At 45.9% G+C, this 24552-nt stretch overlaps 1 protein-coding gene across 4 annotated transcripts; it reads right to left on the reverse strand.

Moving 5' to 3' along the window:
* Positions 1 to 3382: 3382 nt before the first annotated feature.
* ING4 (inhibitor of growth family member 4) lies at positions 3383 to 17478 on the reverse strand. Of its 4 annotated transcripts, XR_005256452.1 has the most exons (10): positions 17393 to 17455; positions 6553 to 6624; positions 6192 to 6358; positions 5865 to 5979; positions 5436 to 5544; positions 4977 to 5124; positions 4517 to 4578; positions 4124 to 4298; positions 3966 to 4030; positions 3431 to 3817 (listed from the first exon to the last, which is right to left on the reverse strand). XR_005256452.1 is itself a non-coding variant. In XM_038133120.1 (8 exons), exons 1-8 carry the CDS (start codon positions 17427 to 17429, stop codon positions 4259 to 4261), a joined length of 750 nt encoding a protein of 249 aa, XP_037989048.1. In that variant the 5' UTR covers positions 17430 to 17478; the 3' UTR covers positions 3383 to 4258. The 4 variants fall into 4 exon arrangements, 1 of the variants encoding a protein (XP_037989048.1); XR_005256450.1 differs by having other exon boundaries at positions 3431 to 4030; XR_005256451.1 differs by having other exon boundaries at positions 3966 to 4298.
* Positions 17479 to 24552: the final 7074 nt, after the last annotated feature.

The following is a 24552-nucleotide window of genomic DNA, read 5'->3' on the forward strand; positions in this document are numbered from 1 at the left end:
AGGAGAATAAACATAAATTAGCATAAATTAATCAAGATGTTTGACTATTTTTATAAATGAAATTCATTTTATTCGATAAAAACAGGTTTATTTCTTCTGATACTGTAACTAATAGGAAGCAGAGTTGGAGAAACTTTCTTCAGTTGTCTTTGGAAAGAAAGGTAGGACATTTCATTTCCTTTTTTTAGTCTTTAACTCTTTCAGTGCTGCAGTCTCCCTTGCCTGCAGCCAGATCTTTAGAGCAGATGATGCCACTCAGGCTCTCAATGTCTTCACACTGGCAGGGAGAAAGTAGAGCTGTGGTTGATTAGAAAAAGCAGAACAGCTCAGAAATTTTCAAACCAGGCAGGTCTGGGAGGAGATGGGCTTATTTTCAGTCTGTATGAGCAAGCTGTCTCTTGGGAATGGCTTCCACTGCCAACTTGAGACCTCTGGGCCGATTTGGGCAACATTTGAATCGAATACAGGTGGCAGTGAGAGAGTGTCCGCCACACAGCTCTGGGTGGTGGTCAGGTGAGTAGTACCTTAAGAGTGCCTAAAGAGAGGCTGTGTGTTGCTGAGCTGTGGGGTGTTTATTCACAAGTGGGAGAGGAAGGTGGCCCCCCTGGTGGGAGGTGACAGTCGTGGCTGGGATGGCTTCCATGCCATGGACATGGTGGGGGCAGAGCCTGAGGGATGGGAGCCTGAGGAGCACATCTGCTCCTTGGAAAGGGGAATACTTTGCTGAACATCCTTGTCAGCACATTTGCCCAGCTACTCAGGAAAGATGCCCACAGATGGGGCAATCAAACTGGGCAAGATAAATTGGTCCTTTTTGTGCATGACCAATTATTATTAATAAATGGGCTTAAAAAGGCTGCAAAATTCTTCCCTCTTGTCACGCTCTATGGCTCCAGCCTCCTGAAACTCAGACTTGACTTCACTCATCAACCGGGATATTTCCAATCACTCTAAAAGGGCAATTTCTCCATCACCATTTTAGAAAGCGTTTATGTTGCACTGACAGCTGTTCCAGGAAATCTGCAAGCTAGCCAGTTCTGTAACAGAGTTCATGATTACTTTAACTGAGTATATCCCTGCTTTAAGCACTTCAATTCTAGGAGAAGTAAACTTCTCAGATCCCATTACCACTACAGTGATCTAGGTAACTATTAACAAGGATCTTAAAAAAAAAATTCAAGTAATTTTTGACAGATTTTTTGGCTACTTCTTGTCAAACTGATTTTATTTTGTTGACCTGGATTTCTTGCTTGTTTTAGAGAGAAGCAATTTACTTCCCTGCTGTTCCAGTATTTCACATCTGGACTGTTGTGGCAGCCTTCTTGACATCATTAAGGACCAAAAAAGAGCTGGCTCTTTTCCAGCCTCATAGGTTTTCCTAAGCAGTCTGGAGTCTGACAGAGATCAACCCACAGATGCCTCCGGGTGGCTTTCACAGGACAACAAACATCATTTTTTGAGGACTGATGATCAAAAAAGTCTTTGCCCCAAGAGGTGCCATTTAAAACCCTTCTTTACTGTTTGCCTAGGAAGTACACCATCCCCATATGACACCAGCACCAACACAGAATAAATATTTACAGAACACTTCCCCTCCTCTCATTACAAACAATTCTGCTATCTGCAGTCAGTAATGGACAAGTGCCATGTTCAATTATATCAAAAACAAAAGGCATTCTAAAAAAAGCTGCTTATGTTTCCAGCCTTGTCACTTACAGGCTTTGTTCCCACTGGCTTCATTTTTGTACTTTGTATTTTCTAGCTTCTACTGGTTCTTTTCCTCCTCTGGTGATTAAATGTTGCACAGCTATTGCCCTCATTCCCTCTCTTCCAAGGTTAGCTTTTAACGTGCTTTCATTTGCATTTATACTTGCAAGCCATTTAAAAATGCCCAGGTTTTATCCAAATTTCTGTCTAAGTTGTCTCATTGTGCAAGTCAGAGCATTCCCTCAGTGGCAGCAGAAGTCCCTGGAATGCTCCTTGCTGCTGGCTAGTGCTTCAAACACCTCTCTGGCCCACAGATCCTAGAGAGCTTCCTGCTAATGCTGGCCATTAATTCCCATGTCTTATCCATCCAAACCAAGCTGCTTGGAGCAGTTTCCATCCTTCGTCACCCCTGCCCCCTGCCCAGAGCCCATTTTCCAGTTCAGGCCACATCCGCCGTTTCTCCTGTCAGATGAGCACCGGTGGATGTCTGTGTAACCCCAGCTGAAGAGATGAGTTCTCCTGCCACAGCCTGCTCACCCACTGGATCATGGCAGAGTCTCCCGGTTACTAAAACCATACCAGAGACACAGCCAACACCTTCCAGGATTTGCTTCACCTCTGCTTAAGAAAAGAAGCCCCAGGAAGTGGTGTAATACAATCAGGATTGAGATTCAGACTGCGGCAGGGGTACCACAAACCATGTAAGCCACAGCCTGGGGAAGAACTCATCCTTTTTTCTGTGCAGAATCAACAGAAGAGCAGAATGAACATCCCTTCTCGAGGCAAGGGCAAGGACTGACTCAGTGCTAACTCACTTGAACAGAAAACAACACCAGCTTCTGAGCTGAGGGCTGCCAGGGTCCCCGTGCAGGGACAAGGCGGAGTAGCACTGATCTTAATCCACACTGTCCTCTGAGCCCGAGCAGAGCTTTGGCTTCATAACTAAACCAGCAAAATCCTCCGTGGATCCTCATACAAGTAATTTGAGTGAGGAAAACATTCCATGTTTCAGGTGAACGGCTTAAACCTTCCTGGTGAGCAGACTACAAGGAGGAAGAAGACTTGCTTTGTCAGTCTCCAGGCTGTGCCAATGGAATTCATAAAGAGGAGCTTCAGCATGGGCCATCTCCTCACAGTTATCTGCAGACACTACAGACCTTCAGACTGCAGATCTTCAGGAATTGTTTTGTTGAGCCTAATGTTATGTTTGGAGCCTAATGTCAGTAACAGCAGCCGGAGTTTCTGGCAACAAGGTGATTGTGACCTACCGGGAAGCAAGCTATCATCGTGTCTGGAAAACCTATCTGCCTTCTTGGAGGCATGTGGTTTGTCCTGATGGCTTATCTTCCCAGCTGTGCTGCCCAACAGACAGCGAGGGTCAGCCTTTGCCACCTCCACTCCTCCTCATTTAAGAGAAGGCAACTGATGAAGTAAATGATCAAACAATAGCGGGAATAGATGTTCACCTTCTTGTGAGGACACGACTGCAGGGGCAGGTATTTTTCACAGCCACCAGAAAGCTCAGTAGCTTTCTGCAAGTACATTAGGTAAATTTTCAAGCCTGACTTATGCAGAATGTCACTTTTTCGTGACAGGATTGCTACATGAAAAAGCTGTACCACATTCACCATTTACAATAAATGTGGAGCTCAGAGAGAAAGAAAAACTAGAGAGACCGATTGCTGCAGTTTATTTTGGAAGTGACATCGAGGCAAACAGAGCATTGGTTTCAATGAATTTTATTTCATTCTGTATTATACAAGTGGGATCTGAATCCCCAAACTTCCCACCATCAACATCATGGAGAAGCACCGCTACACAAGAGGAAGGCAGAATTTTGAAGCCGGAAGACAGACTGGACCAAGCCGTTTCTCCCCACGTGGTCAGAAATTCTTCCTCCTTCACACAGTGTGCTTCCCAGACCAGCAGGTTTACCCCAGGAATAAGAGAGACAAAGCTAGCTCTAAACATCCCTCTGCCTCCTCCTCTCCCCAACAAAAGAGGCTGCTCAATGCCAGCAGTGGAATGGTTAAAGACAGGGAGCACATCAGGTTTTCAGTCTCTCAACCAGCCCACTAGATTAAGAAGTAGCCTGGTTACTCCCTCTCTCCTGAAAAAGATCCAGGAAAATGAATGACCTAAAATGCTGAAGACTTACCTCCTTTCCTTCCCCCATCCCATAGCCTTGTTCTCTAAGCAGAGAACAGGCAATGAACTGTGAGGAGGCTGAAGGAAAGCCAAGGAAAATCAGGGGCTACCTGAATCCCTGGGAATCTGGTGGCTACCCTGGTGCCCTCATTCATTCCCTTTGAGGTTCAGAGACCTGTTTGGAATAGTACACAGAGAGGGCCTCCCTTAAGGACTCAGAAGCAACCAGGGATACAGAACACACAGGAGCCACCGTGAGGGTACACACCATTCTAGGGATGGCCCAAACCACAAACAGGGCAAGACTTCCCTTCAGCCAAGGCCCCAAGGGCTGGGGGAACTGGGACGAGGCCCTGGCAGGGGGAAGAGAGCTCCTGCAGCAGTACTGAGGTCTCATGTGAATTTACTTCTTCTTCCTCTCCTGGGAACAGCGAGGGCAGAACCTGTTAGAAAGGGAAGCACAAAGTCAACATTTAGGGCATGACATGAGCCTCAAGTGCATGGTCCCAAAAGACCTTTTCCAAGGTCTCTGACAAAGCCTTAATTCAAATTTTCCTTTTAATGATATCTTCTAAGTGTGTATATGCAGTACTTTTCCTCCTGCCACCAAAGACCTCCCCTTTCCAAAGGTCAAATGGGCCCGCCAGATGGCTTCACTCACCATTTTCCTCTTGGTTTTGTTGTCAGACCCACACAGGCAAAGTGAAACCATTCAATGGAACACTGTTGGGATGAAGAGCAGCCAGTTAAAGAGCAGTTTCCTTTTGAAATCGTTGCTTTTGGGCTACCAGAGTTTCCCAGCATTTAATCACAAACTATGAAATCCCTAGCAGTGATCAAGGATTGAATACTCTCACCCAGCCTACACACTGTTAGCAAGGAGAACTCCCCTTCTCCCTTGCTAAGTTTAGGGACAAGAGCACATTTTAAGGAAAACCCTGAAGAGAGAGGCACTTCAGAGGTCATTGCCAGCCGCACCTCTGCCCATCCCAACTACCTGAGGTAAGCCCTCTCCTTGTCACTGCTTGCTGTCCCAGGGCCCACCCAAGCAGGACAAGACTTTCCATGCAAGACTCATCTCCACTCCATTCCCCCCACGTCCACCACGTGCAGGCTCTTACATCTGGGTTGTCACAGCCAATCATCTCCCCATAGGAGACCTGGTGGCAGAGGCAGTAAGTGGGCTCATTGGGGTCCACAGGCATATCCAGTACATCCGAAGGGTGCACATTTCCGAAGGTGACAGAAGGCATCCCGTACTCTGTGCTACTGCAGGACAGGAATAAAGTAAGTCAGCAAAGTAACTGGCTTTGAGCACCTTCGCGTGTCCCAAGACAGTGCCCTTGTTTGCCAGAGACAGATACTGCTCTCAGTTAAGTACGTACACCCAAGGGGACCTGCTTTCCCTTTCAACCCACACTCCCCTGAAAAAACAAAAAAAGTTTCCTTCCTCTTGCTTCCCAAGAAGGGACAGAGGATGCACAGTTCCAGTCTGGGGATCTCAGGGAAGCCTGGCTAGGCCTGCTTTGGTCTGATTTCCAGTGCTGCTTCTCATTCCCTCAAGTCCCTTAAACACTTACGTGCGGACGAGCTTCAATTTCTTTTGGGCAGTTTTTGGTGCTTCCTCATCAGAGTTTTTCCCTTTGGAGCGAGCGCGGGCAGCTTTTTTCTCTTTCTGGGCTCGGCCCTCTGGTAAGAAGAGAAAAAGGTGTTGCATCTGTCATCCCACCAAAACAGACACCTGACAGTGACAACCTCTGCAGCACTAAAATACACTCCTGCTCTGGAATGCACATTGGCTTTGGGCCGTGCACCCCGTCTTAATTAATCTAGCAGCCTTGAACACACTCACACAAGAAGAGCCCAGTCACCATCTTTTTACCTGTCCTTCAGACTCCAGCGCAACAGTCTTTGATCTGCACCACTCCAGTGCCTGCCTTCATCCCCACCACTTCCACAGTCACTTGGCTGCCTCCTGAATCAATCTGCAGCCCAGTGGTGGTACTCACTCTTCTTGCCCTTGCTGGAAGAACTGTCATAGTCACTCGACTCTATCTGCTTCTCCTTCAGGTCTGCTTCAAAGCGAGCGAGGTCTGTGTCCAGCCGCCGGATGTGCTTATCGACCTGCAAAGACAGCAGTGGCCAGGGGTTACCCCAGGACAGAGCCCAGGAAGGCAAAGAGGGGACAAAGAGGGGACAAAGGGGCAGGGGGCCTGCACTAATGAGCCGAGGAGCAAGAGTGGGCATGGCCTAAAAATGAGAGATCGGGGCCTTCTGAGATGGGCGGCTTTAGTTCGGGCGTTCACATGATAAGCACGAGACACTTCCCTTCATACCATCTCGTAGGTCTGCATAGCCAGCTGAACCTTGTCATCCCCAAATTCCTTGCACTTTCCGTAGGCCTCCTGGATTTGCTTGAGAAGCCCCAGTTTTTCCTCTGAAGACAAAGTCCGGGCATTGCTGATATACTCCGTGGCCAATTTATCGATCTCTGACTTGAGGTCTGAAAGAAGTGAACCATTGAATACACAAACACCACACGCTCCACAGTGCCCTCCATCAGGAGAGCCTGAATGACTGCAGCAGCTCCAGGCCTCCTCCCCTGCCTGGAGATCCCCATGACAAAGGCAAAGCAAAGCAAAGCTGGTCAAGCTACATACTCCTTGTCTTGGCAACAAAACCATCCCTGATCCTCACCTTCTGTCCTCTGATCCAGATCTCGCATGAGCTGGAAGTTTCTCTGCAATTCAAATGGCAGGTTCTCAATACCTGCAGAGAAAGGAGAATACATGGAGAAATCAGGCTCTTGCCCACGATGCCAAGGCAGGAACAAAGCTAACCAGTAACACACACACTCCCCTGGTGCACATCAGCCTGCTTCCATTTGTTGCTGGCCCCAAAGGAGACAGACTATAAGAATGTGATACATTTAATGCAGAAGCATGGTTCTAGAATACATATTAGTTAGCAGAAAACCGCTGCCATGCAGAAAGGTCCACGCTAAGAAAGCAGAAACCCAGAAACTGTAATGAGTGTCAGTCATTATAATACAACGTCTCCATCCGAAAACTCCACTCAGTAATGAAAAAAAACAGCACAACAGCTGGTAAATGAAGCCATTTAGTTATTTCTACACAAGGATATAAAAATTAAGTTGATCAAATGCTAATTCACTGAAAGGTGAGTTTATTTAACATACAGGGGACAGGAGACGCTTTGGGCATAGCAAAGATCAAGTCTGAGATGGGATGGGGAACAGAGAGCAGTCTTAACCCCTTGTGACTTGTAACTTGTTGTGCCTTCTGCACTGTCATCTCAGTGTGGTGTGTCCAACACCTGGAAGGATGCCACACATAGTGAATAATAAACGTTTGTAGGGCTCTGAATGAGCAATGTGAAGTTGATAGTCAATTAATTTTCAACGCACTATGCTACTCACCCCCCAGGCATCAGCAGATGCTCAACTGGCAAAGCTGGTAAAAACAATTCTCACTTTTCCATGCCTGTCTACTCAAAATGAGATCTTGTGTCACTGCATTAACCTGAAGTCTAAGCTTGATTACTGTGCACCTTTATACCGAATAAAAATAATAAATCTCTCTTGAAGTTGAAAAAAGAAGGTGTTGGGGAAAGCTCTTCACAAACACAACAGAAGCATGGCTGAGCTTCCTGAACTCGCTCCGCAGCTCACATGGAGTGCAGCTGGAGGTGTGTCTGGCCGTCACCAAAGCTGTCCAACACGTCAGTCCAGGCAGCAATCTCTATTTTCCCTGCGCATATTTCTACAGCAGTGAATGCCTTTCCACTTCCCTGAAGAGCAACCAGTTGGCAGGGACGGTTCTGTATGCAAGAGGAAGGTTTTAACAAGTTTTAACCAGTACTACATAACAGGACGTGAAATTAATTCCTGCAAGAGGAGAAACCAACTGTGGGCCTTGCTGAGCACAAAAAGTTGTTCCTTTTACTTAGACTTTTGCCCAAACAGCATAAGTTACATACAGAATACTTAGGAGCAACCAAGCTGCTGATTTAACAGATTTCAGTTGCCATTTCTCATTCAGTTACCTGAGAAACGCTCAGGTGTCCTTAAGCACCCAGATACATAATCCACAGCACACACACATCACCCCTCTGCATTCAAGGACAGTTAGCAGCGCAAATTCAAATTCTGAAAAATTACCAAGCGGCAAAATGAAGTCTGTAGGCACATCCTGAATTTGATACTTCCATGTTTGTTCAGCGTGGCAGACTTCACACAAGGTTTAAGCAGCTGACTACCGGATTACATCCCTACGGTTCGGAAAAGCATCTCAGAACACGACAGGGACACAATGCTGAAAATTATTATTGCTTATAGAGGGAGCTTGTGGCAGGGATGAAATTCAGCTTGGGAATCTAGAGACCATGCCGTTTTCCCTCCTGCAATCCCCAGCCTCATCAACTCTAAACCTTTCAATTTACACAGCAAATGAAACATGGGTCATATTGCAGCACGCTGCTTTTCATTCCTCTCCAAAGCACCCGCTGCAGAAGACAAGACAGGTATCCTCTGGAGGAAAACAGAAGCTCTTCCTGCACTGCACACAGTATGTCAAATTTATATTGAGTTTATTAATCCTGGAAGATCACAGCTTCTAAATTCTGGACTTTGTGGTTTTTAGAAAAGATTAATAGAATTTCTTTTTCTCTTCTGAAAAGGACAGATGGCAAAAGCACGAATTCCACCAGGTACTGTCAGCTTTCCCTCAGCAGGACTAGAAACCTTCAGAGAGAGCAAGCTCCCGAGCCGGCACAAAAACCAGTAGGATGCTACTGTGCGGGCAGAACAACCCCACATGAGGTTAGGGTCACACTTCACAGTGATATTCTTGCACCAGGAGAAACTCGAGCAAGAGTTTGATTCGGCTACACAACCTGACAGGAGCTGTGCTCTAGTTTCCACAGCCATCGCTGTAAAAATCTGCCACCACCACTGACGCCAGCACATGCCCTCGTCTGGACATCTGTCTGTCTTCCTTTTGCCTCTGCATGCCCGGCCTTGTCTGTTTAGCCTGTGCCCCCCACCCCTGAGAGCCCCTCTCTCGGCAGAGCCTGCTCCCCTCAGTGCCAGCCCCTCAGCCAGGCCAGTGGCTCCCCTGCCTCATTTCCTTCCTCATTTCCTGCCTCCGGGAGTGCAGAGCCCCCTGCTCCCGGCGGCTCTCGCAGGGTGGGGAGGGCTGTCACCTGGCTCTGGTTCTGGCTGAGCAAATGCTCGGCTCAGGCACCCCGGGAGGATCATTTGTGCACATCTGAGCCGTGCTCTTCCAGAGGCTCGTTAGCTGGGCAGGCTTCCACTGGGGCTGACGAGACAAACCCCTGCCAGATGAATTCCTTCCCTGCTAAAACCAGCAAAATGATTTCCTAAAACCACAGCAAAACATTTCACTCCGCAAATCTATTATTGGACAAATGTTCTGCCACTGCTTCGTCAGTAAATGGAAAAAATGAAACAAGTGACAGTACAGTGACTTTATAATCAGAACTGCTACAAAGATACTTTATCTGTTCAACTGAACGTGGAAGGAAGCTGAGCAGACCATTACAAATTATGATCCAGAGAGAGTCTGGCAATAACAAAAAGCACAACAAGATAAAGCTGCAGATAAGCAAGTTATAACTGAGCAACAAACTATTTGTATGGTACATAACTTAATCTAGCTGTGGGGATGTTTTCTACTATCTGCAGCTTAACTCCAAAGCTCTTGCATAGCCTTAAACAGAAGTGATTCTCTGCATCACGGAATTTATCACAGGGGCCAGAACACTTGCTGAAATTGCTTGACCTGTGCTGTGCTGGCAACCAGACATTATCACTCTCTAAGTGCCATTAAAAAAAACCATTAGATTTGAGTCTCCATTTCCTTATTCCTACCACCACACTCTTCCTCACTATTTCAAAAAAAAAGAATCATGTTATTTATGTAATTTCATTTCCTCTTGCTTTTCTCCTTTTTCTCCTCTACAATTAATTTTGCTCTTTCATCTTAGTAAGACTCACCTAGAATCATCATGACTAAATACTATCTATCATGAGATACCCACGCAACTCTCAGATTATGAAACTGATAATTGTAAAGAAAGAACACCCTAGAGACATCTTTGATCACTAGAGAAGAGTGATGATATGCAACTACAGACAGGAAAATAAGGAAAAGCGAGGCCCTCTTTCCACACAAATGGCACAGCAGCAGGAGAGGAACAGGAGGATGGTGAAAACGCACAGGGAAGAAAGTGCTAGCAAGGCCAGCAGGGTGGCCCAAAGCATGGGCTGGCAGGAATGCGGCTGTGTCTCGGAATCACAGAATGGGTAAGCCTGGAAGGGACCACAGGGATCATCTGGTCCCATCTCCCTGCTCAAGCAGGGTCATCCCAGAGCACATGGCACAGGATTGCCTCCAGACAGGTCTGGAATATGTGCAGAGAGGGAGCCACCACAACCTTAGTGGGGGAATATCTTCTGGGGCTTGGTCACCCACACAGTGAAGAAGTTCTTCCTCATGATCAGGTGGAACTTCCTGTGCATCAGTTTCTGCCCACTGCCCTGTGTCCTAGCGCTTGGCACCATGGAGAAGAGCCTGGATCCACCCTCAACACCCTCCCTGCAGATGTTCTTAGACATTGACGAGCCCTCTCTCAGACATCTCTTCTAGAGGCCAAACAGGCCCAGCTCCCCCACTCAGCCTTTCCACACAAGAGAGATGCTCCAGTCTCCAAATCACCCTCATTCCCCCTCGCTGGACAGGCTCCAGGAGCTCCATGTCTCTCTTTAATGAGGTGCCCAGAACTGGGCATTGCACTCCAGAGGAGCCTCACCAGGACTGAGTAGATGGGCAGGATTCCTGCCTCGACCTGCTGGCAATGCTTCTCCTAATGGACTCATTGCACAGATCCATACAGAAGCCTGGCGCGGCCCTACTGATTCCTCTCATGGTCTGATTATCCTGAAAATCACTGGTGCAGCTTTCTGTGAATTTTTTTCATCCCTTCCTTTTCTTACCTTGTTTCCACTTCTGATCACAAGCTAAAGTCTCTCCACCTACCTTCGTCTTTTCTCTCCTCACATGTTATCCCTTCACTAAGCCCATTCTTCTTTCATCTCTTTTACTCTCCTCTTTCCTTGTCATTCTTTCCCCTGTTCATTCTTCCACAGGCATCCATGACCATGCTGTCTTCTCCCTTAAGAACCACACACTCTCTCTCCAAAAGTCAGAATCCAACACCACTTTTCCTCCTCTCCAATAATTATAATTTTATTTACTTCTTTTTAAAAACACACGTGGGCTGTCAGGTGCAGGCAACTGATATTTAAACTTCAGCTGCTTAACTCAGATGTTAACAGTGACACACAAACGCAGAGAGCAAAGCCTACACAGCCTGATAACTTCAATTGTGCTTCAATCCTCTGCAGCACGCCTGTGCTGTGCCAAACAATGGATTTGTGCTGCCCAGAGTCCTAAAAACAGATCAATAGCACCAAGGACCATCCAAACACACAATACCTTTCCCAAGACATCTGTTCACCCACCACGTTCAGATGCATGTTTAAATTTTATTAAAAAATGGGAAAAGACATTTTGAAACATAACCACGGTTGCTTTATTGAACAGCTTAGATTGTAGCAAACACTTTAGACATGACATTGCTGAAGGCAATTTGAAAAGTTCCTGCTTGTGCCAGGGACTGCCACAATGAGAGGGCAAGTTCTTTGCCTCCCAGGACTGCAAACCGGCTGGGATCTTGCCGGGGAAGCACACTGGACTTTTTGGTACTCCATGAATCTCATAGTTTTGCAGCACTTGAAGTACACTGCAGGACAACTGGCTTGCAGCAATCTTCGGGAGCTTCCTTGCTCCCTCGTTAGGGGCAGGGCGTCTTTTGTATCTCTCCTTTCAGAGTGTATCACCCTTTCAAACTACTGCTTCTACTCTGTCCTGTGCTCCCAAGTAATCAATCGCCTTCCTACGCAGGTATTTATCAAAACTTTTACACAAGTACCTTTACTGAAATGGTGCTTGAGCCCAATATATCCCTCTCCCTCCATTCAGAGATGGCTCAGCCCTGCTGCAATAAAAAATCTAACCTGTAACCATTATCCTCACAACACCTTGGTAAGGGATAACCCTCCCTACAGTTTTACAAAGAGGGTGCTTAGGTGCATGGCAGACTGATTCAGCCACAGCCACCCAGGAATTCTGTGGCCATACCACATATCCCAAGCTCTGGGTCAATGCACTGCACACCAGTTCACCCGAGCTTCAGACACTGTCCAAAGAAACGGGCACCAGTCAGCGGTGACAGTCAGCCATGGAAACCCAACACTCCCCCAAAGTGTGGGCCCATTTCTTAGGAAGGGAGGGCTCTTTCTGCTCTCTTACTACAGTAGCTCAATGCTACAGCATCCACAGACCAGATAGCAGGGAATGCTGTTAAGTGTCAGAAAAGGGATCTTTGTTGTTAAAGATCAACCTTCAATTTGGAAAGCTTGGAGGGCTTGGAAGACTGACACAACAAATGAGACTCGCGACACTCCTGGCATTTCCAGCCGGCCACAGACCTCCAAAGGCAGGGACAACTACCAAAGAGACCACGGGGCTGTTTGCCAAAACAGTGACATCAGATTTGCAGCTGGGTAAGTGAAGGACTACAGAGAAAACATAGCAAGCTACGCTATGTAAAGCTATCTTGTATCAGCTCCAATAAAAATATCAGCCAACAACAAAACCAGTTCTAAATGAATTGGTCATTAAATGTATCAGCTCAGTGTGGGCTGTGCCAGTAGCTTTCACACAGAAACAAATGATGCCTGTGAATCACCAAATTCTCTCCCCTGCATGAAATCTTCTGTAATTTTCCATAGATCATGTGTGGTGCATCACAGGTGTAACTAATCCAAAGCCTCTGAAAGGTGAAAGGCATCTTTCACTACACTACAACAGTGACAAGCAGAGAAATGATTTATTAAGAGACTCGCATTTCTGAAGAATGATGTGAGGAACTGTAGAGGCAGGGACAGGGGTACGGCTGCATGCTACACTGGGGAGGGGATAAGAGTAATGAAGGTAGGGAATGCAAGAGATAAAAGAACTGCTGGGGAAACTGGAACACAGCCAGGTCTGGGAAGGAAACAAGGGCTCGCCTACAGCAATTTCCAACATCACGCCCATGTCCTCCAAGAGCCTTAAGATGATGACACTCATCACACCCTCATTTGATGAATCTGTACAGAAGAAAATCCAGGCAGATGGAGATATTCCAAAAGAAAAATCCTATTTTACTAGATTAGCTACTGTTATCAAGGAATGAAAGGACATTTCCATGCCACTTGTACGAGAAAGATGACTTCCATGAGGACACGTGCTGCTTCTACTGCTCACTGCTGGCTTAAGTCTTCTAGCAGTGACAAGCCCTGAGCGGGTGCATCTCTGTGTGCCCGCTGACAAATGCAAACAGAAGGAGCAAAGGAAACTCGATGCCTCCCCAAGCAGCGTAAAACGGGGAAATCCCAAGGTGTAATGACTACACAGTACCATGTTAACTTACCAGCTGAGGCCTCCTCATCTCAGCCTCTCATCTCCGTCACCTCCACAACAGTATTTCTAACCTCGTTCGGGGGCCAACACTGAGCCAAACACAGCAACCCAAGCTCGAGCAAGCACAAACTCTTCTCACGAGTCTTTATGCACGTTCCATCTTTTAATCACAAAACACTGTTTTCTTCCTTTTTCTTCTTCCATTCCTTTCTACATCTCCAATTCCTTTGCACCCACAGGTTTTCCCTCACTGAAACTGCACTGTGTTTCTGCTGGAGGGAAAACAGCTTTTTGTCTTGCTTTCTGCCCTCAAAACCAGGCATAAAATGGTTTAGAAACCAGAAGAGAACAATATTTGAAGGCATGGAAATCTTTTTATGTTTAAATTCAGCCGCTGGAGAAAAACACGGAGGAAGAAAAGTGGAACAAGACGCATTCCTCTTTTCCCATTCCCTGAATCCTTTGGCTCAGTAAGTAGGATGAAGGAATGAAGGTGATCAGAGTAGACAAGATATGGAGTTCCTCTGTCAGGATGCTCAGCACAGAAGGAATGTGTGTATTTTCCTCCTGCAAAAGCGTCTGCCAAGAGCATAACTAATTTCAGACAGATTTGCTTTGTAATTAACAGCTCAAAGCCAAGGAAAGGACATGCCTAATCCTAGGTCTAAACCCAGTTTCAAATTGCAGCAAGACTTGAAAACAGCTGAAATACCTGACCCAAGAAGCTTCTGGACACCTTTTACTAAGAGAACTCCTCTTAACTTGGCTGTTCCACATAAAATAATGGAAAAGAACTTTAGATGTCTAAAGTAGAGGGCTCAAAATACATGAACTGAAACAACTGGGGCTGTATGCCCAACTTTGTCAGACTGCTCATGCACTGTAGCATAGAGTTGTTAATTACCTACTCACACGCTGTTTCATACAAGGTGTTTCTCATTCCCAGTGACTGAGCACTGATTCAAAGATTTATTTTATTCTCTTTGCCCAACGCAGAGTCAGTCACACGCTCAGGCCCAGAGCTCAATCTGAAAACTGACTTTGTAACCAGCTTTTCAAGGTGTTTACTGCTGCGACACAAAAGTGTTCTCACAATGCTGCAGTGGAGCGGCCATTTCCCTCACCAACAGAATGAAGGCCAAGAGTTTACTGAGGCCAAGAGATTAAAGCCAAAAGGGCAGCTAATTACAAACTCTCCACTTGAAATGTTCATAGCCAAAAATGCTTCATAGCCTGACTTGTCAGAATTATCTGTTCAGGGCAGACTCCAGCTGCAGCTATGTTCTGCACATCTGCTCCTCTGACTAAAAATTTCCACTCCCAATCTGAGGGAAGGACAATCCAAACAAGGAAAACCTGTACAGAGTGGGACTCACAACATAAAAAAACCCCCACCAAACTCCCTTTGTCAGAGTGATATCCAGGGGCTTCAAAGAGGAGGCCATCTCTTTCCTTCCTACAATTTTCACTTAATTCCTTACACACCTTCCTTTATTCAAAGATATGAACAGGTCCTACAAATAACTGCCCTCTTTCATCACACATTCCTCATTCATTCCCTGAGCAGATCCAGAGAGGAAACCACAGGAAAGAGATTCTCTGTGGGAAGAAAAAAGACATTCAACTGAAAACTGTGTCTGCAAGAGCACTATACTACTGAAAGAATCCCGTTCCAAGACACAGATGTAAATTAAGAACTAGACACTTTTTATAAGAGATGACCCAAAGTTCTGGACTCTTTATTTCTATCAAATTTCAGGAAGTTTTAGGATATTAGTGAACTAATATCCTAAAACTTTCCCTTTAAAAGGGAACTGAATAAGGGAAATAATATCATAAAACTATCCCTTTTAAAAGGGAACTGAATGTTTTTAAAACACTGAAATAGTGTGGGGAAAAAAAGGGGAGCAGCGAGCAGGAAACGGAATGCTGTCAATGAGTTAGCATCGAGAAGAAGACTTGTGTCTAAAATACTGCACGCGTTTCCACAGCGTCAGGAGCTCAGGCAGAAGGCAGGGGAGGAGAGCAGGCTTGGAGAAGAGCAATATGGCTAATTAGAAATACACGCTGTTACCTATCAGCAGCCTAACTTAGTGCAGCCTGAGATGGGGGCTCTCTGGTGCCGAGCATCACAATACACACCTGCTTTCCTGAAAGAATTCTAGACAGGCGCAGCGAGTGTCTTATGAGCGGCTAATAGCAGCAAGTAATGCTGCACCAGACAAAACTGAAAAAGCCCTTAGAGATGGAAGGGTAAGCAAAAAAGGCTAAACCATCACAGGAGTGAATGTTCTGTTCTTCCTAAAACCTTTGTAACCAGATGGTTTTAAGGACTTTTAGATTCTGCACATCACTTTCATTATTTTTAAGCAAGACACCTCAACAATAAGGGTGACTCTCCTGTATTAATCTCCACCTTCAACAGGATGAGAATCTCTAATCCAGTCACAGGACCACAAACCCCACCTGAGAGAGAAGACTTTGGCATTTCCTCTGCATGCCTGTACAAGAGAGGAGGAGGAGCTCCCAGGCTGGCTGACTTTAATTGACTGTGATGACATGATTCCGAGGTGTTTGACTTTGGCGGGAGCATTCTCCAGCCACCAACCTTCCTTCTCTCCAACTGTGCACCTGCAGTACCTCTCCACACCCGGCGCTGCATCCTGCTCGTCTCTGCTCACCAGCTGCAGGTCCCAGACTCCTTCACCTCTGCTCTGCAGCTCTCACCCAAAATACACCTCTGCCCTCCCAGCAGGAAAACCCTCTATGCACCCCCCTATGCACTTAGTCCTTGTCCATCTGCTCCTTTCTCCTCCTTCCCAGCCCCTGTCCTCCCTGCTGAGAGGTAACTGCACAAGAACGCAAATCTTCGCTCCTCGCCAACCTGCCTCCTCATTCAACTCTTCTTCCTCGCTTTTGCCTCCTTCCTTGCACCTCACAGATCCTTGTCTGTTCAACTCCAGCTTCTTTTCAGCTTTCACTGAAATGTGTTATTCTTGAACATTCTTAGAGACATTTCCTTTCCTAAAGACAAAAGGAGCGCGGAAGACACGAGCAATGAGACACCCTGTGCCCATATCAGCACCTCATCATTCCTCTGCTGGAAGAAACCCTCTGAAGAGGCAAACTCCATTTTTTTCCCATGCATATGCAAGCAGACAGCGAGAGATTTAACTGGCTGGGTGCAGTGAAGCAGAAAACACACTACCAGAACTAGCCAGCTTTAAACACACCATCCCGCGAGCATCCTCCCCTGTCTCTAGTGCCAACATCAGACCAGCAGGAAAATGTGAGAAAGGCATTCCTCAAAGAACAGGTTATTCAATCTTAACTCATTAGCCCACTCACTGAGAAACAACTCCTCTGATGGATCTGCTCGGCTATTTAAGAACGCGTGGTTAAAACATGCACTGAAAGCCTCATCCCCAAAGGGCAGAGTTTGACGAAGTTTTAAGCACCTTAAGGCAGGATGGTAACATAGGAGGTAAAATAGGAAGGCTCCGATAACGTTGCCAACTCCATTAGGATTTACAGAGCTCCTCTTTGGCCAGAGAAGGAGGCCTGCATTTGTAAACTGACAGCGTAGAAAACTACCATAACCACCTCCCCACAGATCCAAAAGTTGTCTGTGGCTCGATGTCTATCCCGGGAAATCACTGACAGCCAAGCTCCCGCTCCCGAGAGGCGGCTGGAGCTGCACCGGGCTCCTTTCTCATGGCACAAACCAGCCGCGAGGCCGCGGTGTCAGGGCTCCCGCAGCGGCCGCGGCCGAGCCTTGCCCCACGGACGGGGCCTCTCCGCACGGCCCGGGGACCGGGCGCCCGACGGCCGGGCTGCGCCCGAGGGGCGGGGAGAGCCCGCGGGCGCCCTGGGCAGCGCTCGGCCCCCGCGGGGCCCCGCCCCTCGGCCCGTCCGTGCCCCCCGGACCGGCTCAGCCGCGGCCTCGGCCCCGCCCCGGCGGCTCTTACTGTCCAGGTAGTGCTCCAGGTACATCCCCGCCGCCATCTTGGGCCCCACACGGCGCCGCTTCCGGCGGGCAGCGGACGCGCGCGGGCCCCGGAAGCGGCGCTGCCCGGCTGCGAAGCCGCTTCCGCCCGCGCGCCCGCCCGGCTCTTCCGCCCCGCTCCCGCCGCCATTTCGGGCTCTGCGGGGCTGCCCCGCACAGGGCAGCCAGCGTGACCGGGGCACTGGGGCAGCGCTCCGGCGGGAAAAGGCTGAGGGAGCCGGGCCTCTTCAGGCCGCGAGGCTCAGACGACTGAGACGGGACCCCCCCCATGTCTATAAGTATCTGAAAGGAGAGTGTGAGACTCTCCTCGGTGGTGCCAAGCACTAGGACAGAAACTGATGCACAGAAAGTTCCACCTGAACACGAGGAAGAACTTCACTGTGCGGGTGACTGAGCACTGGGACAGGCTGCCCAGAGAGGTGGTGGATTTTCCCTGACTGCAGATATTCCAGAACCGCCTGGAGCAATCCTGTGCTGTGGGATTGCTTGAGCAGGGAGGTTGGAGCAGTGACACTGCTCCCGTCCAGCCCGGCCCATTCTGTGATCGCGGCGAGGAAGTGCCGTTGCCTTGTTACTGCGGTTTTCCATTCACCTCGTCATCCGCCAGTGCGGAGCAGCTGCTGCTGTGCCATGAGCGGAGATGGGTGGTCTCTGCCGCACAGGACTGGGACAACCTGACACTTCCGACAGACTCACAAAGGCAATTAAGTTACACACGTGACCGTGCTCTCTTTCTCTTCATCGTGCTAGAACCACTTTTGTGACCATACACCACGAGCCACTTGTAGGTTTAGAGCCCCTCCCCAGCTGTGTCATTTGCGACACGCAGCACGGTGCGGTGTTGTCAAGTCACATGCGATTATGGAGGAACTGAGACAGAGTTATCTTACTTCTGTTGATCCTTAGGTTCCAAGATTGCAGGATTGTTTCTTCAGGAGGTCAGTGCTCATTTAGCATCCTATCCAGTTTAGGAGGCACTGGGTTTGGTAAATACTACATTTCATCCACCTTTCTCCTGCGTACCCACCTACAGCATCCCGTTTTTTATTGACAGTCCGTGTAGTGACAGACATTGCTCAGGACTGAATGCTCCCAGATTCTGGCCACGAGGAGAAGTGATTAGATTTCTTTTTCTCTCTTTTCCTCCCAAAGATCTTCCAAGACACCATGCCTTTAGCTATATGGATATACTAGGATTAAGTCTTTGAGCAGCCTGCACCGCAAGACTGAGGAGTTGTTACATAAAGGAACTGCAGCTGTTTGAACTATGAACCATCTTGCTGTCAAACTACTGGGTTAATTCAGAGAGCCTCTGTGTTCTGATGATGGAGTTTTCCATTCCTCTTCCTACAGTCATTTAAGTTATTTATGACATATTTTTAATTATTCAAAACACATTTCTTAGTCTTTTCAGTTCCCATGTGGAGCAGCTGGCTTCAGTTAGCTGAACATTATTGTTAAGCCTCTTTAAAGTACTTCAAAATTCTCGTATAAATTGCCTTGTACTCTTAATTAAGGGGAAGGATGTGGCTGTTACATAAAAAAAAATAAAAATGCTCCCTATACCATGTCACAGTCCTAAACCAGAATCTCCCAAACACATCCTGCTTGGGGGCTACCAAGCTGAATGGAGCTGATGTTAAAAATCAGACATTCTTAGACATCACTAATTTGTTTAGGAGACCACCTGGGAACCCCATCTTATCCTCCAAGCCAAGGCTAGGAAGATGCCAGAATTCTAGACCACTGAAACGGAGAGGCAATCTCCCTCTGGACTTCTTGCCCCGCAGATGCAAATGATAGGGCAAAGAAGAGGCACTTGCCTAAAATCTAAGTGGCAAAGCTCAGCAAAGTGTACAAATGTGTCTCTAACTGCATGAAATGCCACTGCGAATTTGCAAAATAAAGGGGAGAGGCAGTTTTGTGTGCCTGTGTGGTCTCACAGCAGTAGAAACCCTACCATTCCAGCAAAAACTAGTTCCTGAGCTCTGAGTCCCAGAAAACTTGTTATTTTTGCTTTCTTTACAAGGTCAAAGAAAGGGTTTGCATCGCTCAGGGCTCCAGAAGCATCCTCATCCACAGAGGAAGTGTCAGCATGGTAGTCATTTTTCGAGAGGAGGAATATTTCTTAAACGCTTCTGCACACTGAAGTCCGAGCACGGGCGCAGGTGACTGTGGAGGAAGGTGCTTTCCCAGCTGAAACAGGCTCTAGAGACCCAGGCTCACTTCTGTCTAACCCTCACCCAGCCGCACACGCCGATCCTTTGGCAAGTGCTGTAGGAACAAAGCCTCACACGCTACCCCTGTGGCTATCACACTCCTCCCCCTCACCGCAGGCTGCTGCTACAGCTCCATCCTGCAGTTAATCCTGTAGGTAGCTCCTGGTCCGACAGACGACCTGCGGGATGAGCGGTGCTGCCCAGGCCTCGGCACCTCCCACAGGGAAGCTGCACGGCCTATGGAAGCAGTCTGCAGGAGTGGTTCTCAACCTTTATTGATCTACAGATGCCTGTGTGTTTTCCCTTGGAAATGTAAACATCTGCACACCAAATTCAAGCCTCCAGATTTTCGTTACCTTATAGACTTCTTAAATGTTGTCCAAGGACTGTGAGGTGAAGGCCAGTGCTTGAGAGGGATCCTCATGCAGAACCCAGCAGGACAGCTACAACTTCCTACCCGTGTTCAGTTACCTTTCTGCTGTTGAGGTATGTTCAGCTCTTCTTACTCTTTAACATTCTCAGTTCAGAGGTCCCTGAACTTTCAATTTCCTGTCTTCAGGAAACACGAGAGGTACCCACACTTTGTTCTCACGGAACGGCAAATGACTGACCTGCAGCACTCGGCCCCGAGGGGGTTAATTACCTTTACAAATGAAAGAGGATGCCAAAGGCCACAAATTATAACTGTGTCCATGTTTCAGAAACGAACCTACTTCAGTAGCAAAACTAGGCGTAGACTCTAGTTCTTTGGTGTCACGATTTCTTTTCTTGCAGTTTTTTTCCATTCATTACACAGACACTACATGAAATCGAAATGTTTGTTGGACCAAGTTACTACATCTCTCTAGTACTTTGGTGTTCTACTATACAGAAACAAGAAACCATGCACACAAATTTAATCTGTTGTACCTGAAAGGACGATTGAACAGGTACCTATCTTGTAGTTAAGGAAGTGTACAGAGCAATTTCATTCTATGTTCTGAAACTGCACTAGTAAACTTGGGCAGCTTTCAGGTACATTACCTGCAAAATATCAGAAGAAAATCCTAAACATGATATATATCCTTTAGTTGATATAAAGATGATAAAATAATCAATAAAAATATAGAAGACAGACAGAATCTCATAATTATATTCTATATTAGGAAGAAAGTTGGATGATGTAGACACATCCATGAGGTAATGAAATATTACCTATTGCCAATGAGATTTAGGAAGATGTTTAGTTCTACCCATTAAATAAAACATCCTAGAAGTTGCATAGCTAGAAACTGACAATCAGTAATTTGAAAAGAATTATCTGGCAAGCAGATGGAAGCAATGGGCTTTCTTTTCCAAACAACTTTGAAGTTCTGAATGTGTTCCAGACCAGCCAATACTTTTACTTAAAAAGTATTTGCAAAGCAAGTGGGCTCATCCAGGTTGCTGTAAGGCAGTTAACCTAACACTGATGTGGCAAAATCACAGTGGCATTGACAGGGCTTGCATTCAGCTGAGGAAAGAAACATACTGCAGTTTGTTTAAATTTGAAGGAAAAGACCTAATTAAAAGAACTGGATATCCTTGTATGGCAGTCTAAGTTTGGTGGCTCAAGATAGCCATCGAGGCCTAATGTAGCAAAACTTCAACTGAACACTACACAGCTGGGTCGCTGAAAGGGAAAAGAAAGGCAACAGATAAGAACTACATGATGGAGCCAAGCCTTATCGTGAGACACCTCAACCAGCTCAATTTAATTCAGCTGTTTGGAAAGATGAATACAGTGACTTGATCGTGGTCTGTAATTCATTACACAAGAAGAAAGACTTCTTATAGGAGAAGACTTTAATGTACTCAACAAAGGCATAGCAAGACCCTATGGATTAAAATTAAAAAAAAAGTAGTAATATAGAGTGGCAGTTTCAATGGCAGTGATAACTAACAAAAAAACCGTAATAAGGGACATGGTTGATTAACCATAAGGCTTTAAATTATAAAAGTCTTAAATCTTTCTTGAAGATTTAACTGAATTATAGACCAGCAATACTATCATTAGTCACGGCTGAGATTCTGTTACTGTTTGTGGGTGACTTTTCTAAATGATTTCCAGCCTACATGATGTTTCCTTTTAAAGCAATGATAATTTGTAAACTCCAACTAAGAACAGAAAATCAGCTTGGAAAAGGACGAGAAGAAAAAGTGCTATTGCCTTTCAGCAAAGATACAAGATGCAACCTAATACAGAACTCCAGAGTCATTGTCAAGTCTTCTTGGGTACAAACATGCAGAAACGAATAGATTGGCAGCGCAATGAAAATGCAGGGTCAAAGAATTCATGGAGCTGAAGAAGGACCATGGGATCTTGTTAAGAGAATATTCCACTCTTGTGAGTGGGAGGTAAATAATTGAACCATTGTTGGCTTGAGTGCACAAAGTTGCAGACTGCAGAACTTCAGGCTTCATCTAAAGAGGGAAGAATTTTGTACAAGTTGATACATTTTGTGTCTCGCAGGTAGCTACTGCACTTTTTAAACCATCCGGAGCACTCTGAATATGTTAAACAACCATAGGAATCCAAAGAGGAAGACCTAATCCAAACTTAAATAAGTGACAGAGATAATGAGGGTAAGGTATCTTCAATTATTTCCACATCAGCAACAGGACTATGTAAACAGAGAATTCTGAAATTCTCATTGATAAGAAAAAAAGGAGGCTCGGAATAAAGTGGCATTTCTGGAACTCAATGGGAAAGTCCCTTAGTAAGAAATAATTAGTTTCTGCCTGGGCAACAGTAAAAGCTACAGGCTCAGCAGCAAACTGCACTAACACGAACAGTAACACCTTTGAAATGACTGGTATCAGGAATTGTACAGCCTCAAATACATATGGATGCCCATGCTAGATATTCCAAAAAGGGAAAGGGCAGCAGACATCAGAAAACAACACCTCAAACCAGGGACCAGGAAAGGCAATTCCAAGCACCTTTGACATATAAAATGAAAAATAATTGCAAAGAGTTTTAACTTGTGAGCCATTCCTTGGGAATTTAACCAGTCAGCAAGGTATTACTCTGACTTTTAAAGCCTTCCCAGCTTAATTCAAGACACTGCACCCAAACCAAGTAATTTTTCGGACTTCAAGATGATGCATTCAAGATGAGAGAACAACTTGAATGAAGCTGGCAGTTTTGTCCTGTCCATGTGAAACACGGACATGCAGAGGAGAGCCACAAGTAGTAATAAACCTGTGCTGAGTCCGATAACTTCCAAGGGGAGCAAAACTATCAACAGAGCTGTCCATGGGAAAAAAAGAAAGATGGCAGAGGAATATGAATTAAACTCTCCTGTAAGAAGAAACATAACCGATGGAAAAGGTGAAGGCCAGACAGCAACCAACATAAATTAGACACAATAAAAATAGAGAAAACGCTTAAGAAAAACTTTGTGACTAGAAAAACTAGTGGTAAAAGGAAAGGAATATTTTGCTCTTTCATTCCTTTCAATCACAAAATAAAGAAAGAAATCTTACTAATAGTACTGATCTGTGCTAGATAAAAATGGTGAAAATGCTGTGACACAGAACAAGAGAGACCTGTCAAGAAATACTTCCAATTCCATCTAAAGAAAGGAACAGAATGGAGCAGTCATATTAAAATAGCAACTTCTATCTAGTACCATAGTATCAAAGTAGGAGATGAGACAACACCTACAAGGGATGTGTATTTTGAAATCAACAAAGAAACAGGAGGCCTGAAAGAGTTTAGTAACTAGCTCTCTAGCCCAGTGATTCTCATCTTTAAATTAAACTTGGGATATGAGACAAATACCTTTAGACACTCATGACAGTACTCCCAAGAGACAAATGAAACAACTCAATGACAAAATTATGGAAAAACTGTAAAGATGAAGAATTTGTGAACGAAAAAATAAAACCTATAACACAAAGTTTTTACAAAATACAGATTCTGTAGTTAAAAAAAAAAAAAAAAAGAAAGAAAAAACCCAAACCCTAACTTCATTCTTAGATGACATCATTATACATTTGGTTTAACAAAGGGGACTGCATAGGTGCAATATACTTAAATTTTTATAAGGCATTGACCTAGCACCATAAGTAAAAAAGATAAACTGTACATAATCAAATACTAAGAGGATTAAGAAATGCTCAGCCTGCAAGTCTCAAAAAAAAGCTAATGAGAAGTTGCACTCAATGCTTTTCAAGCTAGCGTAGGTCAGATGCAATATTGCATTTCAGCCTGGATCTGAAAGTAAAAATAACAACTGATTCAGTTTGTGGGTGACGAGCAATGAACGCTGTCAGTAACCTGGTCCATCAGCCAGCCAGGCCCACTCACACAGGCTGGACTTGGACACAGCCCCACGTGAAGCACCCAGGAAACAAGAACCCAGAGCATACCTGGAGAGAAGGGAAAACACTACCATGGAAAGCCGAGACTTTGGATGATCAGACTTGACCAGACAAGCAGCCACCGTGAGCTCCTCTATAATGCCGTGAGAAGAGGGAAAACGCAGTCCTCTGCAGACTTCAGGCTAAGAGCCAGGGGGACCTCATCCATGGCACTGGGGCTTCAACACTCAATTCCAAAATGAATTTGTTCATAAGATAATGAAAAATTTGACAAGATGTAGAAAGAAAAGACAATAATAATTCATGGACTGGAAAAAAATCCCTTACAGTGGAAGATTTACAGAGTTCTGTTTATCTTGTCAAAAAGTGGATGGAGAAGAGACATTAGAGTGTTTAAATGCAAGTCTGGGGGGGAAAAGTCACATTCAGGCTCTCTGAATCAGAGAGATGAATGTTTCCAGAACTAAGAACCAGCAGCCAAAGCAAGGAGAAATCTGGCTTAAATATTTAAACAGTGAAAACATGAAGCCCTTGCACCAGGCTACCAATGGATTTT

Source organism: Motacilla alba, chromosome 1, assembly GCF_015832195.1.
Source record: "Motacilla alba alba isolate MOTALB_02 chromosome 1, Motacilla_alba_V1.0_pri, whole genome shotgun sequence".
NCBI lineage: Eukaryota > Metazoa > Chordata > Aves > Passeriformes > Motacillidae > Motacilla > Motacilla alba.